This window comes from Melanostigma gelatinosum (assembly GCF_949748355.1).
Source record: "Melanostigma gelatinosum genome assembly, chromosome: 8".
In the NCBI taxonomy this organism is placed as follows: domain Eukaryota; kingdom Metazoa; phylum Chordata; class Actinopteri; order Perciformes; family Zoarcidae; genus Melanostigma; species Melanostigma gelatinosum.
In genome coordinates this window covers 24323867-24343588 of record NC_136641.1, presented here as the reverse complement: position 1 = coordinate 24343588, position 19722 = coordinate 24323867, and the positions used below count along the sequence as shown (strand labels likewise).

At 45.2% G+C, this 19722-nt stretch overlaps 1 protein-coding gene across 2 annotated transcripts; it reads right to left on the bottom strand.

Moving 5' to 3' along the window:
* Positions 1 to 497: 497 nt before the first annotated feature.
* ift122 (intraflagellar transport 122 homolog (Chlamydomonas)) lies at positions 498 to 19642 on the bottom strand. Of its 2 annotated transcripts, XM_079274190.1 has the most exons (29): positions 19503 to 19642; positions 18476 to 18542; positions 18308 to 18392; positions 18149 to 18227; positions 17993 to 18069; positions 17791 to 17857; positions 17555 to 17701; positions 16709 to 16784; positions 15872 to 16063; positions 15354 to 15492; positions 15029 to 15231; positions 13924 to 14061; positions 13596 to 13760; positions 13199 to 13396; positions 12832 to 12972; positions 12492 to 12545; positions 11614 to 11775; positions 10243 to 10409; positions 8914 to 9085; positions 7574 to 7676; positions 5557 to 5697; positions 5369 to 5466; positions 3859 to 3959; positions 2655 to 2820; positions 2439 to 2556; positions 2219 to 2347; positions 1568 to 1644; positions 1296 to 1460; positions 498 to 1148 (listed from the first exon to the last, which is right to left on the bottom strand). In XM_079274190.1, the coding sequence occupies exons 1-29, from the start codon at positions 19544 to 19546 to the stop codon at positions 1062 to 1064; spliced, it is 3558 nt and encodes a 1185-aa protein (XP_079130316.1). In that variant the 5' UTR covers positions 19547 to 19642; the 3' UTR covers positions 498 to 1061. The 2 variants fall into 2 exon arrangements, 1 of the variants encoding a protein (XP_079130316.1); XR_013772205.1 differs by lacking the exons at positions 18149 to 18227; positions 18308 to 18392; positions 18476 to 18542; positions 19503 to 19642 and having other exon boundaries at positions 498 to 765; positions 801 to 1148; positions 17993 to 18074.
* Between the last annotated feature and the right edge of the window lie 80 nt (positions 19643 to 19722).

Below are 19722 nucleotides of genomic sequence, written 5' to 3'. Positions count from 1 at the left end.
TGGAATTAAGACACTCCGTCTCCCTCTCTCACACAAAGCATTACAGGAGACAACTCCAGAAATAGCTATGCGGGATGTGAAGCATTCTCAAGGTGAGGGGGTTACAGCCCGGGCTACCCAAACCCCATCATTACTGCCACGCGCATCGATGCATCATCACAATGAGATGAGAGTGGGAGCGAACGCAAAGACGGAAGCGAACGTTTTCTTTTTTTTTTTGAGTGGACCAACGACAAATTAAATTTCTTATTTGCATCCGTGAAAGCGTAATCCCTAACCGCTGCATAATGCAGAGCTCAACTCAGCCTTTAGAGTAATCAGAGTCAGTGGGGCACGCTGCTCATAGCGTGCACTCTCTCGCACATAAAACCTGTCGTTCAGTCTGAAAGAATAGGAAGTTCATATTACCGTCTTTGCAACATCGTTATGAAAAGCCTCTGCAATAAAAAGTACCAAAATATTTTATTGAAAAGGTTGTTTTTTTCCCTTTGTAACAATATCAAAAATACATATTTATGACCAAATCAGATGCCGTGTCCCGTACTGTTATAAAACATACAGAACAGCTTCAGCTCATAAGCATCTTGTCCTCTACACAGCAAATACATGTTTTATAGGTTGAAATAGTCTTTCAAATAAAATGATTTCTAGAGTAATTGTTTTACATTGTTCAGCCGTGTTCCTCTTAAACTGATGATGTAATCAGTGACCGGTCAAGGTAATCTGAGCTTAACAACCCAATTGGGTTGATTGGCTGATGGTGCACTTTTTGTTACACCATACGAATGACCGACACACACACACACACACACACACACACACACACACACACACACACACACACACACACACTACAGGTATTACTTCTGTCATCCTCGGAGGACAAAGAGCTGATCTTAAGACGGAGCTCGAGGAAAAGCAACGCATTCGCATTAACCGGAAGATAAACAGATGTCCGTGTACATCACAGCGACAAATATATTACAATACAAAAGAATAATGACAAAAAGGACGAAGAGGAAAGGACCAAAATGGAAATGTTCTCTCTCGTTTTAAATAGATCAGTTCTGTTCGTCGATGGGTCTGCGACAATAAGGACAGCAGTTGTGCTGAAGCACCAGGAGCTCATAATCCTCACTGTGAAACATCTACGAGGAAACACAAAGATAAGAGCATCAGAACGGCCCAGAATAAACAGACCTGAACCCAAATGCTGTGTGGAGCAACATGAAAGCAAAGCTTTGTCTGCGGTCCACACCAGGCCGTGGTGGCCGTGTGTGTTATGAACGCTGTACCTTGAAGCAGGTGGGGCACATGGTGATGCTCACGTCGGGCAGCAGGGAGCGGAAGTATTCCCATTTGAGTGGCCTGGGCCAGCGTTTGATCAGGACGTCCCTCCTGCTCATGGAGCGCAGCACCAGGCGACTCACCTGGACGGGGACAAAGGTGGAGCCCCCCTGCTGTTTGGACGCACACACGGACACATTACGGACCCCCGTCCTTTCACCCTCTCCAGCTGGTCAGCCCAGTTGGCGGAATATTAAATCGCCTCATCGCCCCGCCTTACCTCGAAGCTCATTTTGGCTGTAAATGGGTCTTCCTCTGCGTCATCCAAACCGTCATCCATCCTCAAAGTCTGCAGCTCTGCATCTGGTGTTAAGAACGAACAGCGCACACATTTCAACAACATTTTATCTGTTGTGTGTTTTCTGTTATGTATTTTCAAGACGGGGGGGAAAACAAACTATATGAAATGATCCCTCAGAGACTATTCTAAGGATGAATGTTCAAAATGCCGATCAGTCGTGCCTGTCAGTCACATGGTGGCTCTGGAAGAACAGAGCAGACCTCAGCGCCCTTGAGTGTCTGTCGGCTAATGCAGGTTAATCCCTGCACTAGGGCTGTGGAGGGTTAGTGTCATTAAGATGAGACAGGAGAGCCTCGCTAACCCTATTAGCTCAAGAGCTGAGATGACTTAGCTCTGACAGCTTACCCCACCAGCACAGAATCGAGGCCAACGCAGACTAAACAGCTTCTTAGAGCTGTCACAAGGCGGAGGCGAGTCACGTGCCCTCGCTTCCAAGAGACGTGTGAGGGCAGGGATGCAGCCTCTCAGGACCAGCAGAGCGGGGAGTTAATAATTCATACAGAGCATGCGAGTCATCTGTTACCGCATATGAACACATGGAGGGACATCGTCTAGCTGATCAAAGGATACCGCCGTTGTCCATATCCTGCCAGCGCGCATCCCTCTGATCCGTGTGGGGAACTTCCAAGTCAATCAGAGACACGGCCTCCTCGTCACTTACGCCCTCCTCCAGGTAGAACTGCACCAGAGGCAACACCTCTGCACACAAGCAAGACACGCCACGTTACAAAAGAAGGACTCCTCCCTCTGGCGAATACACCGTGCACCCATGCGTTGGCGTGTCACTGACCATATGAGGAGGCCGAGTAGATGAAAGGCTGCCTGCAGTTGATGCACACGCTCCCCTGGTTGTTCAGCAGGGGGTTGTTGGTGGAGCAGCGGTAGCACATCATGCCCTCAATCAGGTCCTGCAGTAAACACACGGCAAGCTTGAATGATCAGAGAGTATTCATGAGCGATGTTTCAGAGTAAGTCAACACGTATACATCCAGCACCTTCAACACACCTCGCTGTCGTGAAACGGTTTGGAGCGGATGTTGAGGCTGCCCAGCTCGACGGACTCCTGGAAGCGAGAGGGAACGTGCAGCTCCTGGAGTTTCTCGTAGGAATACCTGGCGAGTTTATACGCACCCAGCCTTCGACTCTGCTTGGCCAACGCATACAAGGTGTTGCTGATAATAAAGGTGAAGGATATCTCACGCAAGAGGAGCAGCTGGAGCGGAATGCCGACTTCTAGATATCTAATTCAAAACAAGTTGTTTTTCTATGTGGAAACAGTTACACTTGCGTGCATTTATAAATAGACATAACTGCATCTTCCCTCATTTCTACAACTTAGTGAGTAGAACAAGAGACATGCTGAGCCAGCAACATTGGCTGAATGCCTTGGAAGTAATACCTTGTGTGTGTGTGTGTGTGTGTGTGTGTGTGTGTGTGTGTGCATGTTTCGAGTTGAGGGAGTCGTTGCTTATTTGTATTTATATGTAGACGGATTGCTAAGAGAGCTGCTCTGAGAGCAGCAATGACAGGTCAATGAGTTGCAGCTGCAGCCGCTCTACGCTGGCACTCCTCCATCACCTAAAACGTAACACCACTCAGCGACTCACCAGCTCCACCCACACACCCAGATCTGTTGATAAATGCACGTCCTCCTGTTGTGAAACTTGTTCGGTGCGGCTTTTCTGTGACATTGTGTTTTATTGATCAAATAGAGTCCAACGCATCCCCGCAGAACTCGATCAAATCTAAATTCAACGTTTTTTGGAACACCTCAGTTCGGCCACACAGGATCCAGGCTGCTCAGCCCGATTTCCTCCTCAAAGGCTGGGCTTTCCTTCCTCTTACGCAACTCTCTGTGTGTGTGTGTAACTGCATGGATTTTGTCTGTGTGGCTTTGTGTGAGTGTGTGTATTATTTCAAATTAAAGCCCATTGTGTAGTGTGTGTATCCGTTCACTAATCACAGCATTTGTTTCGAGAATGTGCCACTTGGCATATCCTCCTCCTTTCCCATCATCCCCCCTTTTCTTTCTCTCAGCAGCAGCGTGGTTTCCGCAGTGGCGTCAACCCCCCCCCCGACACATTATCATCACCATCTCAGCCAGTCTGGATTTCAGAGTGGCATGTCTGTTCTTCCCCACACTACTTTCTTCTAAAAATATATTTGCTTGATATTTTTCGGAAGGACTACTTTCTCAAGTGGAAGGATACACTTTAGAGATGCCTGGCGGTATGTCCTTGGTGAGGTTGTTCAGAAGGAATCTGCAGATGTTGAAGAGCGTCTCTGGCATGTGGGAACTGAAGGGCTCATCCTGGAGATAAAAAAACAGATCGAAAGAAAGGATTGAAATATTAGTCTCGACTAACATTTGGGTGGTTTACAGTTTTTTTTCCCCCGAAAAGCTCCATTTCTGCTTCATTAGTTGTGTCCATCTGCACCCGGGTGAGAAGAGTCACACAGCAACTATTCGGCGATTTACACCTGGCCAAGATGAATATGCTACTTAACTTAGCAACAGTTAGCTGTTAGAAACGGTAGTAACAGTAACATTGGTAGTACGTAGAGCAGCAAAGCAGGTCTAGGGAACAGGTTGTGGTTGGTGAATGGATCAACTTTAGGTCTTTAATCCAGGAGATTGGTATTTGAGTCCTGTGAGGAACCTATTTTTACACATTCTTTCATCATTATTTTCAGTTTTCAGTCACAGTTTGGTTGGGTTTAGGAAACATATACATCTCGTAGGCTACAGATAGACACAGCATCGTCGGCTACGGACACCCGGGTGCTTGTCTCTGCCGTGCTTTATACACCCGGGTGTAAAGGCAAGAGCAATCGTTAACCGCACTTTATCCTGAAGTCAAATCATTAGTGCCTGCCTGGGAGAGTTACGGTGAGGTATCGAGGGTTCCTGCTCTGGTCTGGATCACAGCGATGTGCCTCTCTAAGCCGGGCAGAGAGCTGAAACAACAAACTGAGGACGCTGACACAGGCCAGGTTGCCCATTGAGTGCTCACAACCACAGATTGCTTGTTTGTAAGTGGGTTAGGGCTGTGGGGGGGCTTGGAGAAGACCACTGGTGAAGTAGTCATCATGATCAATCAAGCAGCTGGTTACCACGCTGATAAGGATCAGGGAGGTTTCAGGAAGTGAACCACTTTGACTGTTGCATGAAGGGCGTATCTATAGCTATGATCAGCTATGTGTTCATCATCTCAACTTTTATGAGAAATTTGCAAAAACGTTTAATAATGGAGGTTCTTGAGAAGCTCAATGGTCTCAACCTGAACTGAACATCCTCAGCGCTCTTTTGTTCGCCTTACCCAACAACCACTGTGCACATTTTCTATTTGTCCTTTACCCTAAGTCCCTTTCTCTTTTTTGGGGGGGGATTGACATAATCTTGCAGAGCCAGACCTCGTCCTTGTCAAAGCCACAGCGGTCTCAAGAAATGTGAGCACAAAAGTTCGAAAATGGGCAGAAACGCAGTGGGCTGTCAGTGGCCTTCCATGTTCCAAAAAAATTAAATTCTAAATGTGGAACATGAATGTGTTTGTGCCCAAACAGAAACCTGAACCACATAGCAGGTACTGTTTCCAGAGCTTTCAATCTGACAGCCAATCACATGGCTGCCTCCTGCCTCCTACCCCCCCCCCCCCTTCCGCAGACTTTTGTCTGGTCTGGCTTTGAAAGATTAGGGCTGACAAAGTCTCGCGTTCTCACCGTGTAGCGCTGAATGGAGCGATAGACGTGGTAGAACTCTGCAAGATGCTGAAAACGCTCAAACTTCTTCAGCATTTCGTCCTTCTGGTCTTCGCTTTCTGCTCCGGACAAACACACAGAGACGGACCAAGAGGAAACAAATGCATTTAGCATTACAGTAAAAAAACTGCAGTGAAGATGGCTCTCACCTCTGGCGATGTCCAGACACTGCATAGACAGCATCCAGTAATAGTAGCCTGCATCGTTGAACCTGTTCTCCACCACTGCATTGTGGGTAAGCTGCTCCAGGACTTTAACGGCTTCGTTCTGTCGGCCGGCCTTGTGAAATGCTGCGGAGTGAAAGAAAGAAAGACAGAAAGACAGAAGTGGTGATTGATGGATTGTTTATGATGTGCCCCTTGAGGCACAGCTGATATTTCAGGAGCCAATCTAAAACATCCTTCTTCACGGATGGATCTCTGGGGCCACGCCTTTGGTGCCAAGTTGTCATTGTTGTGTGTTTTTGCCCTGTGCTTCCCAGATGTTATTTCACAACCAAACACGAAGAAAGTATTATGACAACTTAGTTTCCTAAATGACGTTTCAGTTTGAGTATGAAGTGCTCTTTTTCTTTTTGTTAAGATGTTCAGCAATGGTGCCTCTCGTGTCCCGTTTGGCTTCGGCAAAGATTTTAAACGTAAACAACATAGCTTCCATGAACTGGTTTTGGGTTTAATCTTTATTCTATCATATGAATAATATAAAGAACAATAGCAATCATGTGTGTTTATGAAAGTGTAGGTCACAATGTCTGATGCACACTTCTAATAGATTCTGTCTACAGTCACATCTGGAAAGAATCACTCGAGATTAGCTGTGATTTTTGATGCAATCGGATTATTTTACGACAGAACTTTACTGTAGCTATCCACACGTACCACACACACACACACACACACACACACCACTACGAGAAATTTACACTTAATGAATAAAAGACTACGTTTTCTGTATGTAATAACTAACATCAGCCTTTTCCAAACAGGGAGGTTGCTCCTGAATATCAAACACAGCACTTAGACTGTAAAGCCCTAATAAGCACGAGCACTATTCTTCATGTTCCCATCGGAGGGTAATTAGCGACCCCCCCCCCCACCAGTGACCCTGCTCCTGCAACCACAGTGGGGGTCAGGACATATTAGTGGCAAATATTTATCAGTCTACCCAACGGGATACAAACCACATTCATCTGCTGTTGGTTATTGTGAGGAAGTACCCCACGCACACACACACACACACACACACACACACATATTTTCGATGTGTAGGCCCATAACAGAAAGCAGGTCATGTTCGTAACATTATGTAGATGGAGGTTCGCAGAATGGTATCCTTTTTATTTAAAGTGCATTTGCTTATTCGATCAATATGTAGCGATCCAATATGCAGTTTTTGCAAAAGATGTGAATGAATGAAACAGAAATATGACGACTATTAAAAGATATCTTCAAACTGAAGACGTCTGCAATGAGCAAATAGTGAGAAAGCCTTTAGGTGATGATAAAAAATGCAGCAGAGCCAATAAAATCTCTGGACGGAGCCCCGGAGGTCGAGAACCACATTTTAGCTTCAAGCCCCCAAAATATGTAATTCAGCCTTTAGTGCTGTAAGCTGTTATTGAGAAGTACCAGCGTCGTGGACGGGAGACAGACTGGAATCCTGAGACTCAATTACAGTTAATTGAGTAACACAATACTGCGTCACTAAAATACACACAATCAGCAAAACGCATGACCGTAAGCAAAGTCCAACACCATGAGGCCTCTTCAGTCATGAGCTCACTGTGGAGGCAGGCAGAGGAAGATCATGTACAAGAGGAAATACGCCTGCTGGGATCATAATTATAAATCTATGAGCTGATTATAACTATGGTTACAGTTGGTAATCATCATCAGAGCCGCTTGTAGGACTGGTGATTAGAGGCATGCATGCATGTCATTCAGCTAACAGGCAGCTCGGCTCTGTGCTGCTCGGCTCCAGCAGAGAGGATCATGTTTTACAGTGAACACGGAGAATCTCTGCGTCCAGAGCTGGCCAGACTTCATCGCTTCCATGTGTAAACATGTGCTGTGGACTTTAATGAAACGTACATTCTTAACAGTGTAGAATCCCTAATAGGCTGACTGAAAAGGGGAAAGTGGAGCCCCGCAGGCGACGCAAACTCACCTTTTTGCGCCTCCTCAAAGCGGTCGTTCTCCGCCAGCCACTGGGCGTAAGGCACAAAGACGTCATTTCTGAACTGGGGGTGCTTCTCCACCAGCGAGAAGGCCTGAGAAACGGACAGGCGAGAGCAAAAGCAGAGAGTTGTAGCTAACGCGGCATTTGCGACACGTTGACTGTAATATGAAGCGGACAGCGTCAGACTGAACTACTGTTACCACACGCATCATTCAAAGACACACATATTACCGGTACTTCCAGTCACAACATCGCAACGCGGCATTATTAACGAGTTCAGCTTAGGAGCTAAATTGATTTCACGCTCAATTAGAACTACAAATGCGGCTCTTGCACTTTTTTTTGAATGACAGGATATATAAGAGCTGTTGGAGTGAGCTGTGGACACACATTTGCCCGTCACAGTGACTGATTAATCTGAATGTCCTGTGGTAAAGCCTGAGCCAAGACACACACACCAGTCATAACAGACAGTAAAAGAGCGAAAGTGTGTGTGTGTGTGTCTCCAAGGCCTGTGAGCCCAAAGCCATTTAAAGAACTACTTTGTTGGAGAGAAGAGTGGGAGCAGTGAATAGCATCCATATGGCCCATGTAAGTCAGTCTGTGCTCCGTCCCGTCTTGGTGTCCACCTCCCCCAGTGAGGCACATAAAGCCCAATAGTCCCCTCAACCTCTGCCTCCCTCCCTTTTCTTTTTTTCCTTCTCTCTGAGGATCAAATAAATATCCAGGAAGCCCTCCTCACACACCACAGCAGAAGCATGTGATCGTGATTTGATGTTCTGTTTTTGGCTCTTCTCGTCTCAGCATGCAAATCGCCAATGTGCATCTCTGTAACGCCTTTAACTCGATTTAAGACGGCAGATGGATTAAAGAAAGGCGACATTTTATTCTTGTCTGAGCAGCATGATCCGCCCTGATGGAGGAATTTGATTGGAAGCAGAATGGAGCCTTAAGCTGCTGCTCTTTCAGTGCGGCAGAGCGTCTTTTGTGCTCCTCACTCAGTAATCATCATGCGGGCATGGATTCAGAGAAATCCAAAAGCTGGATGATTAGCGGGTGTGTGTGTGTGGTTTGTCAGTGCAGGATATCAGGCAGATGTATTCTTATTGTTCTCATTGAGCCGTGGTTAGTTGAACAAATACAATATGCTCTTCTGTCCGTGCGCATCGAGCGGTTTATGATATGGGTTCTCTGAGTGCCACAGCAGTTTATTTAGCGCGGCCCTATGTGGTTCACATTACATTTATGCGATCGTCTCGGTACATTCTATATATAAGCCGTGATGAGCGGAGCAGGTGTGCCTTCTGTGTGCATTAAGTGTGTCAGACCTCTTCCCAGTGCCAGGTTTCCACATGCAGCTGCACGAGGGCCTGCAGGTCCCCCATCTTGGAATAAGTCTCTGAGGCGTAGCCGTGGTGCTTCAGCCTCTTGAAGTGGAGCGCACACTTCGCCAGCGGTTCGCGTTCAGCCTTGTCCAACTTTCGAGCGATGTCGATGAGCCTGGATTAAGAGGGGAGAGGAATGGGGGGGGGGGGGGGTTGAATTATTCTGATGAACCCAAAAAGTTAAGTGGCCTCCTTTAAATTTCATCAACTATTTCTCCTTCATTGAAAAACTCTTTTGTTAGTTTGGCTTCCAAACTAGTTGTGATGTCACAGCAAAATGATTCAAGGTGAGCACAGAGAAGTTTCTCCCTTCCGCAGATGAATGTGAAAGAACGGCCTTAAAATAAAATGCAACATTCTGCACAGCGAGGCTCAACCATCCAACTCAAGTAACAATAACACTTCAACACATCAACTCAGGAATCTGAATTTGAATCAACATCTGGGTTCAAATGTGGCTTTGTTTTGTTTCCCAAGCTTTTAGAGATTTTAAAATCTTTACACCGGTTTACCGTATTGATTTTGAAGTTCCTGTATTCGTTCATGAGGCTCTACATGGCCTTGCATCCGACTAACCTCTTAGTTTATGAACCAGTGCGGCTCCTCAGATCCTGATTCTATTTTTGAACCAATTTATTCAGTCTGGCTTTATTATATTTAATCATTTTATGTTTTTTATTACTATTGCTTATTATTAAGTCTGATTTGATAGTGTCGTATGTGTTTTTATGCTATGGTTATAGTATTTACACTTATTTTATTACAGCTCATTTACTTCTTTCTTTACAGTTTCAACACAATCAATTTATTCTGTTTTATTTTTGTATTTATCAATTTTTCCCTTCATTTCATTTGGTGCGCATCAGTCTCTTCATCTCTCCATTTTCAGATTATTTTCGCCTCGTCCATCAGTCGTAAAGCACTTTGAGCATTTGATTTGTTTTAAAAGCTGCTAAATAACTAAAACGTGATTATTATTCCACTAATGTTAAGAGTATTCAATGAAAGTCTGGACTGCAGATACCTAGAAAGAATCACCTTTTAGATAGAGTGAAAAGTGTGAACATTTCTAAATCATATTAACTTCTTTTGTTCAGTTATTAACTAGAGAAAGTGATCATTTAGAATATTCAAAGATGTATTCTAGCTGACATTTGAAGATGTGGGGAAATCATGCACACAAATCTAAAAAGACGGTTTGGAAAAGGTTAAACCGGAAGAAGAGTGTATCTTGCGTGTAAAGGATTGTTTCATACAGTGCCGGGCACCTACATGTCTTCCCAGCCGTGTTCCCCGATGATGTCTATGGCTTTGAGATGTTCTCCTGCTGACAGGTACATCGCCGCTGCTGCCCGCGGCTCCTTGCTGCTCTTAGCCCAGTCTGCCTGCTTGGTCATCAGGATCCGAGAGCTCTTTGGGTCTGTCGCTCCAACGAAATCCTGCGAAAAAGACCCACACAGTTACAAATGTATTAAGATACCAATGGATAACTAGGAAATCCTCATTAGCACTGGTTATAAGCAAGGACTGTCATGTGGAAGGAGAGTGACGCTGATATCGAGGCCGTTCTCAAACGAAGTACCGAACAGAACTCTGCTTTAACTCAAATGTGTTATTTACTTCTGTCTGCTACGAGATGCCGGGTCGAGACTGTGGCAGATCTTCTTTTTCCGTATCACGGTCACAGAATAGACGGCGGGTCTGTATGGGAGAACTACCCCGACATCTCCGAATCGTTCACTCAATGGCGTCGTATTTGCGTTTGGGCTGCCGAGTAACACTTGAATTTGATACGACTCCCTTTATCAACATATTTATATGCCATTTCGTGGCATGTCTTCTCAATACCGCCCCTGACATCGTAGGCTAGTCCTGTTTTTGCTTCTTTAACGAGTTGACATTCGGTCTGATATCAGGCCGCAGGAGGAGTCCAGTTCAGACAGCCAGAACCACGTAGGTCGAGGCCGAGACAGGAGGAAGAGAGTAACACAAACAGCAGGCGGCTAGCCCTCCGGTGTCCATCCTACCTAAAACAAACAGCCTGTAGGACCAGATGGCCACACGGCCACATAAATATACAACAGCCACATCAAACACGCATACAATCTGATACACGCACACAGATATACATGAGCGAGTCATAGCGGTGTCGTGAATGTAGAGCTCGACGATCAAAGTGCCCGTCCCCGCATGTACCGTAAACACAATAAAGCAGGAATTTATTTTGCCTCAACTCCAACTGACCTCATCAAAGTGATCATGTGAAAAGCAGACGCTCGTCTTATTTCTCTCCCTTTGTGCTCCATTTCCAACTCTTAACTGTGTGTGTAAGTTACCCATGTGGAGTACACGGCTATGTCTGCACGGTGTGTGTGTGTGTGTGTGTGCACTGATCAGATGATATATGTGGAGATTCCAGTGATATATGAGGAGATGAAAGACAGACGGTAAAGGGAGTGGGGGGGGGGGGCTGTTTGAACACAGTGCAGGGCCCCAACTTGGCTTAACTGCACATAATGAGGAAAAACACATGTTCTACAACCCCGAAAACATGCAGCGCTTTCCAGGTCGCTCTCTCCATACTGATTCAAAGGTTTGTTGTGCAGGCGCGCGTGTGTTTTTGTCAATCGATGATTCAATCACCTTGGCGTACTCAAACATGCGCAGGTCAGTGTACATGCTCAGGGCTCTGGATTGGTGGCCGGTGCGTGTGTAGAGCTTGGCTGCCTCGTGGAATTTCCCCTGGTAGGCATAGACGTCTGCCAGGAACAGCTCATTGTCGTTCTCGCCCCGCTTCTTCCTCTCCTGCAAATCAGTCAGCACAAACACTGGCATGTGTGCAGAGATAAACACTCACATGCATGTACACAGTCACACACACACACACAATGAGTCAAACACAAAAACAAAGAAGGCACTAAAAACTTTTGGCTTGCAGGATGCAATCAGCGTCGCCTCTGAGCGAGCACTAAACTCTTACCCCATCAATCACAACGAAAAAACAGAACAAATAAAATGTTAATATAATACAATCAACATTTATTTCATACGACTGAACAAAGATGCTTTTACAGGAGAATATTTTCCCTTTTCAAAAGAGAGAGCAGCAGAAACTTTCTCCAGGCACAAAGCTGAAAAAAGACTTCTCTTTGCTCTGCATGCATATTGACGAGGAATGTGTGTGTGTGTGTGTGTGTGTGTGTGTGTGTGTGTGTGTGTGTGTGTGTGTGTGTGTGTGTGTGTACATGATTTGCTTTGTGTATACTGGGCCCGAGGAGGTCATACAGGTTCCTCCCTTGCTCAAGAGGTTTTTAAGTGTAGCTCAGGGCAAAAGCCTTGCAATTAAAGGTATGACGACCATTAATAATTGTGATTGACCCGGCATCCCCTCCGCCTCCTCTAAACATTATGACGTCGACTCTGGTTGGAGCAGAAATCGAAGAGAAAAAAAAGGAAAAAAAAAAGCTTGGCTTTACACAATATTTAAGTTTTCTTTTCCCTTTCTTAAGAGTAAGTATTACCTCGATGCTATTGATGAGCTCCAGGTAGCGCAGGTCTCTGATTCTAATGAAGGCCTGTAAATTGGGAAGACGAGATTATTCACAGTTTGTTATGTGTTTTTCTTTTTGCGGTACCAGCTTCATTAAAATCCTGCCTTATATATGTGAACATCTACCGAAGAGTCTGCAGAGGACATGAAGTCTAAGAGTAAGGCAAAGAGTAACAGCAAGGTACTGCCACCGCATTTGGAGGTAGTTGCTGCTATTTGTACGCTTTTATGATTCTGGGAAGATAAAGCAGTAGAATGAGCAGGTCGATGGCACTGAATGATGTGTGTGTGTGTGTGTGTGTGTGACTGGCCTTCTTGGCGGTGTCAAAGTCGAGTCCCTCCAGGGCATCTGTGGCTAAATCCCTCCAGTCACTGTCCGTCACGCCTAGACAGGCGATCTGGTAGGCCTCCTTATACATCTTCCTCTCCAGGTACTGGTACATCGGCGCCGACTGAGCAGAGCAACAACGCCGTCAAAAAGCATGACAAGCAGCAGCAAACTAATCAATAAATAGGAAGACAACACATATTCACCCACACACTTATGTCAATAACTGTAGCAATCCATGACAGTCATATTTGTCTTTGTAGTACAAACAAATACCATGATATTTAAGATCCATTAGATCCTTGTGTCAGCGCCTCCAGACCAAGGCGGGCCGACAACACGCTACACACCTGAGGCACCTCCACAGCCGACATGGAATAGACGTGGAGACAGAAGATCTTAGAGCCGTTGTAGCCGACCATGAAGCCCTGCATCTTCTGCTGGTGAACGGGAAAGTTGCTGGCCTTGATGTTGAGGTAGCCGTTGCCAGAGAAGCACAGCATGTCCTCACACTGGGTGTTCCAGGCCACGCTGTTCGCATTAGGCTCCTACAGGGAGAGCAAGGAGAGAGGAGGCAGGTGAGGGAGGGTCGGTCTCGAGGTGACTGTGGGACACGGACCAGACAGGAGTACATGAGTCTATATGCCTAATGCTAATTATTACACATACATGTTTCTATTTTATCCCATCCCACTGCACCTCGTTCCTCCAGCGGCCCCCCTTAACCCTCTCCACCGGCCCGCTGACCTGAAAAAGCAGCTCTTTGCTGTTGATGTCGTAGACCAGCAGAGTGTTGTGCTCGTCCACCACAGCCAGCTTATTGCGGGAGGCGCTCATGTCCAGGCAGCGCACCGAGGTCGACAGCTTCAGCATCGTGATGGGAAACAGGTTGTCGACAAATATCTTCAGGATCTACGTCACGAAACAAAACCACGACAAGCAGAGCAGAGATGGAAACCTTCCTCCGAGGAGAAAGACCTTCCTTTTATGTTTGGATTCCCAGAGCACTGGCTTGTGAGCATGGGAGTCATTTAAGGTTACTTAATGTGGGGCTGTATTTTCCCAAGATACTCACAGCACCATTCTTTAGGCCTACTAATAGGCCCTCTCTGCCCGGCGAACCACCAATCACTTTGATGTAGCGAATTAGAGACTCCATCACCCATTCTTTTTCCTTGACGCTGGTGAAGGACAGACACTGGAGCCTCTTCTCCTGCGAGAGCAGAGCGGGAAAGGTGAGACCACAATTACATTCAACACACGGAACACTGACTTGTTAAGTACGACCAAATGATTGAGTTTATTTTTATTATTTCAGTCCGATAATCACGCCCTGTACCTTATTTAAACATACTCAGTAATGCCGAACAATTCTTAGCAGGTTGTTGTTTTAAAGATTGCAAAGTGTGGCTCAGCGGCAGAAAGCAATGCAATGAAGATAAACAATGATTTGATTTGACACAGCCGTGCACAAAGCACAGCCCATATATATACTATAAAAGCTGTCTGAGGCATGAAACACAGGCCCGCCTGTTCGAGAGAGATCTGCAGCACCTCTGCCTCACACAAAAGGAAATAACCTGAGTGTCATGGCTGCTCCTCCTCCTTACCAGCCTCTGTCAAACAGACAGAGACAAGAAGCAGAGAGGAACCCCAAGAGACACCCACTGGTTCAACAGACTGTGGTCCTTCCCCTCCAGTCTCGCTCTATGCAGTTTGAAGACGGTTGAGAAGGGGAGAGAGAGAGAGAGAGAGAGAGAGAGAGAGACGGAGGCTGCAGAGCACATGCACAGCTGGCGCATTCTGCAAACTAGGCAGAAACATCTGGGAAACCAGCAATTGCGTGATATTATCATTCTTCACTGGGCTGTTTGGGCAGAACACAGACTCACTCTGCTTCCATCATGTTAATAGTTCTCAAATGTCTCTACAGCCTCATGCGCAATCTGTCAAGTGTGCATTAGTGTCATACAAAGAACCGCAGAGACACTTCAGCTCAGCAGAATGTAGTCTGAGAAGCATAATAAGAAAAACTGTCTCATTACGCGAGGAAAGACCCCAAAAACACAAACAGGCTCCAGAAGAAGCGAGCGAGACATTTTAAGTAATCAAATTGAAATGAGTGTTTTGAATGGTTTGTTTTTATGAGCATTCCACCGCGCAACCATGTCTCCTCTGACCTGACACAGGATGATGTGCTGGGAACAGACCACCAGCAGGTTACATTCAAACTTCCTGCAAATCTTCTCCTTGATCCGGTAGTGCATGTCCGAGGAGTCGTCCGAGTAGAGCTCATAGATGAGGATCTTCTCGGGCAGCTGGATCGCCAGGCGGTTTCTGTAGATGGCGATCTTCTTCACCAGCTCGCGGCACTTTATCCGTACTTGGGAAAGAAGGAAATGAAGGGAGAGAGAGGACATTTTAAGTGTTATTTATCTTAGCCGATGCATCACAACAGGTCCTCTATGATGAACTCAATATCCTGGAGCGAAAGCAAAAGTGCACCTTTTTGTTCAGTGATGAGGTGCTGGACAATGACATCAGTCATGCTGTCCCTATAAGCGTAGCGATCCTTGTAGAGGCCGTGAACTGTACTGAAGATAAGTTGGTAGCAGGCGATGGTCCCATCCTGGCAGGCCAACACCTAAAGAGAAGAGATAACAATGTAGCAGTACATCCTATTAACACCTCTAAGAAAAGACCGAACGAGTGGGAAAATGTTCCTGTTGCTAAAGCATCTACACAGGAGAACCGAGAGAATCTGCCAGCAGCCATTTCTCTCCTGTATAACCCATCACTTTCAGCTAAATATAGTGAAAGTGGAAAAAAAAAAGTTGCTAAGGTGTTAAATGAAATTAATATCTGTGTAGCTAAATCAGATCAAGAAAAGGTACCAAACGCAGACCGACACTCTGAATAGAAGGTCTGAGCTTCATCACTGTTTTGCATTACATTTGCTCACCTCCCTTCTCACTCTGACATGCACTGTTATTTAAGGGTAATGATCATTTCTCCAGACCCACCACAAAGTTGGAGTCAGGCTTAACCCGGCACGTCCACACCCAGGCGTTCTGCTCTCCAATGGCGCCGAGCCGCACGCCGTCTTTAGTGTAGAGGGACGCCTGTTTATCGGAGCCCCCCATGACTATATACTGGCCCTTAGAGAAGTAGCTGACGCAACAAGGGTCATAGGTGAGAGTCCTGTCTTTTCCAATCTGACAGAGACAAAAAAAGAGGAGGACATTAACCGAAGAACAAACGTATCATTGCTCATATTTATTGGCCGGGGGCTCGGGCCAACACCTCCCACAGTCTGGGCCGACGCACATCAAAGAGTACATCCAACCATCCCTCTGCGTGTTTGATGAAACGATAGACATAAAAGTTTCTCCTCCGGTTTTAACAACCTCTATTGTATTAATGTTCAAAGACAATATGCACAACGTATCAATCCCTCTCAACTCTGTGCATCTGTTCCTCCTCACTCAGTTCTCTTCTTTCGTTGCAAACAATTCCTGGTGTTGTAATCAAAACAGAATGTTCACTTAAATAAATAGGCCAATGACAATATGAGAGCCAACGGCAGAGTAATGAACAGTGCATATTTGTCTATAATTACGGTAATGCCCACAGGGAATTCAGGAGGAAAGGGGGACAGTGAGGGGGCAATTATAGCATAGCAGGATCACTTCCAATGTACTGTTATGGTTCCAATAGAGCCTGACAGTCTTATTACAACAGGAAATGCTGCTCTTAAACTCAGTTAAGTGTTCCCAATACCATGTATTTTGCGTATGCTTATGTGCACTTGCCAAGTCACCGTGTTAGGCATATGACGTACATAGACCTGTGGTGCTCACCTGCTTTCCACTGAGCTGATAGAAGGACAGCTTCTGACCCCAGTCTGCCACAGCCAGAATGTCATTGTGCTCGTCCCTGTGAAAATACAACGGAAATTACTTCAGCCATAAGCCGTCCTGTCAACATACTGTGCTAGTGGGGCTTTGGTTGTTTAGGTTATGATGACTGTGTTAATAAAAGCACCCTTCAACTAGGGGACGAATGGTCCAGCCCTTTCCTCTGACAGATTTTTAGCTTTACCATGTTTGTATGCTGATGTTGAATTTGCTTATCGTGACTTTGCATTTGTTTTTATCGTTGCCACGCAAGCCTGTGTGCTGAGCAGAGTTCACCCTGTGGAAGCGTTAATGAGCAAGGCATCAAATCCCTAGCAGCAGAAGAGACTATTCACTGGCTGACCTCAAGCTCAGACCTCCCTGTTATATGTCTCCGTTGGAAGAGAGATTTTCAATTCTCAATGGGACTATCCTTGTTAAATAACATTGTTAAATAAATGCCCTGTTTAACCTCCCTCCTGCTAATCTCCATCTTCCTGTGTGCCCTTCTCTCTCAATTAACCTGTTCAGCAGTCCTCTGTTATGGCTACAGCTGTGCTCCTGGCTTAGACTGTAGGGGGCGTCAAAGAACATGGTCAGCGGATCCGAGGCATCAAACTCGCTGGTTGACCGCTGCCACCTGCTGGCCCCACACAAGCTATTCACTTAAAATGCATAGTACACTCAATTGCACATCAGTTCTTAAGATCTTAAGTGTGTGTGTGGGGCATTAAATCACATAAAGTGGTGAAGATAAAGATGTTATTTTCTTTATTTCGTTGTATGCTGCAATCATGAATGAAGACTAACTTGGAGGGGTTCCAGGCTATGGACCAGACAGGAGAAGAGGAGCCTCCTGGACGCTCGATCTTCACCTTCTCCTCTCCGTTCTTGTTCCGAATGCTCACCACTCCGTTCATCATGCCGAGGGCGAGGTACTGCCCGTCGTTTGTCCACCTTCAACCAAATGAAAACCGTCAACATAAACGTGTCGCATTTAAAGCGCACCGATGTTGCAGACAGTTAGAACTACAAACCTCACTTACCCACAACATGTTATTTTGCTGCTCACTTTATGTTTGTTCACAGATTTTTGCTCCGGGGACCAGAGACCTAAGAATGTAAAGAAAAGATATACTCAGATGTCCATGGGGACAATTTCTCATTTTGAAAATATTCATAGGTTCATAGTTTATTATGCACAAGATCTTAAAGTGCAGGACGGACTCAAACTCATGGTGCACTTACCAAAGTCACCAGAAGAACAGGAGGCAAGTTGGTGAGTGACAGGGTTGTAGGCAATGCACTGGATAGAGTCATTGTGACTACAGAAAAAACAAAGGAAAAGAGAGATGAGGTAATACACTAAATACATGTAGAGGGATGAATATAAGAGACACTTACGTGTATCTCAAAATACCCTCCAGTTTAGAAGTCCAGATGATGATGCTTTTGTCAGCTGACCCCGAGGCAAACCTTTTACCTGCAGAAGAATATAGTTCGTATGATAACAATGACTGATAAAGGGGAATGTCGTGTACGAATGGAAAGCCACTTGAGTACCATCTTTAGCATAGGCCACGCAGTACACGATGTCTTTGTGTCCTTTTAAAGGCTGGATAATGGCTCCATCGGCTACGTCATAAACCTGCAACGGAAGTTGAATACATGAGATGTAATAATAACGCATGTATTCTTTAGATATGCCTTTAGAAAGCAGGAAAGACTTACGAGGACACGGAGCCCTGCAGCGATGATGAGCTGGGTGCCATCTGGCTTGAAGGCAAGGTCATAAACACTGCAAGAAGAAATAATGGATTCTCACTCATCGACGAAGTCATATTAAGGTTAACATGATGAATATTCATGAGGTCCAGCTTCTCAAATTAGAGGATTTTCCTGCTTTACTCAGTTTCTTTAATAATTGTAAACTGAATATCTTCGGATGCATCTCTCTGGATTTTGGACCTTTGATCAGACAAAACTAAACATTTGAAGAAGTTGAGCTTTTCTGTTTTATTTGTTGATTTTACTCAATAATTTTACTATGTATATGTATAATTTTATTGATGCATTTCTCTATTCGTATTGTATCAACTGTCTCACTGAGCTTTGTTATTTTATTGTCTTGCTTTTGCTGCTTTGTCTGTCAAAGCACTTTGTAAACTCCGTTTTTAAAAGGTGTTATATAAATAAAGTGATTATTATTTTCTTCATTATTTTATCTGTCAGCTTAACAGCTATGAGGTTTTTTTCAGAAGCAACTGGTTCACAGATACATTTAAAAAGGACAGGTTAGTCAATAATAATAAAAAATGAGTGTAACGGTTCTCGTTTACCCTGAAAATACCAGTATGGCCAAATAAATATTTCCTGTTAAGTAATAAATCTGCTGTATTGTGGTCAGATAGTTCATCTACAATCCAAGCTAAGGGTTGTTTCCATGGAAATGTAACGTTACGTCATTAACAGCAAGCAAAGATGTACGTTAGCTTCAGCAACAACCAACTAACTAGCTAGCTTTACGTTAGCTTCAGCTTAACATTGTATCGTAACAAAGATGACATGCGACACTATTGGTAGAGCAAATATTCTGCACGACAAATAAGACAGAATAATCATAACCAGCTTTAGTATCTGACATTTAGCTAATGCTGGCTAACGTTAGCCTGCTATCACTAGTTTACATAGCAACCGCCGTTGCTAACCACCTAGCGTTGCGTCCCAGCATCGGGCCCCGGGTCGGACAGACTCTCACCATTGTTCACGAATAGTTTCTTTCCACGCTAGAACGGCTCTCATCTCCACCGGTTTTTTAAACAACAAACCGGTACCGGTGGGGTTTGTATCAACAGGTTGTGGTTGTTACTCGGGTTTTCGTACTAAGCTCCGTTTTCATGATTCGTTCTCACTGCGCAGACTCGGATCTGCTCGCTACTTCCTGCAGCAGAGACACAGCTGCTGGCTCGCTGGCTCCA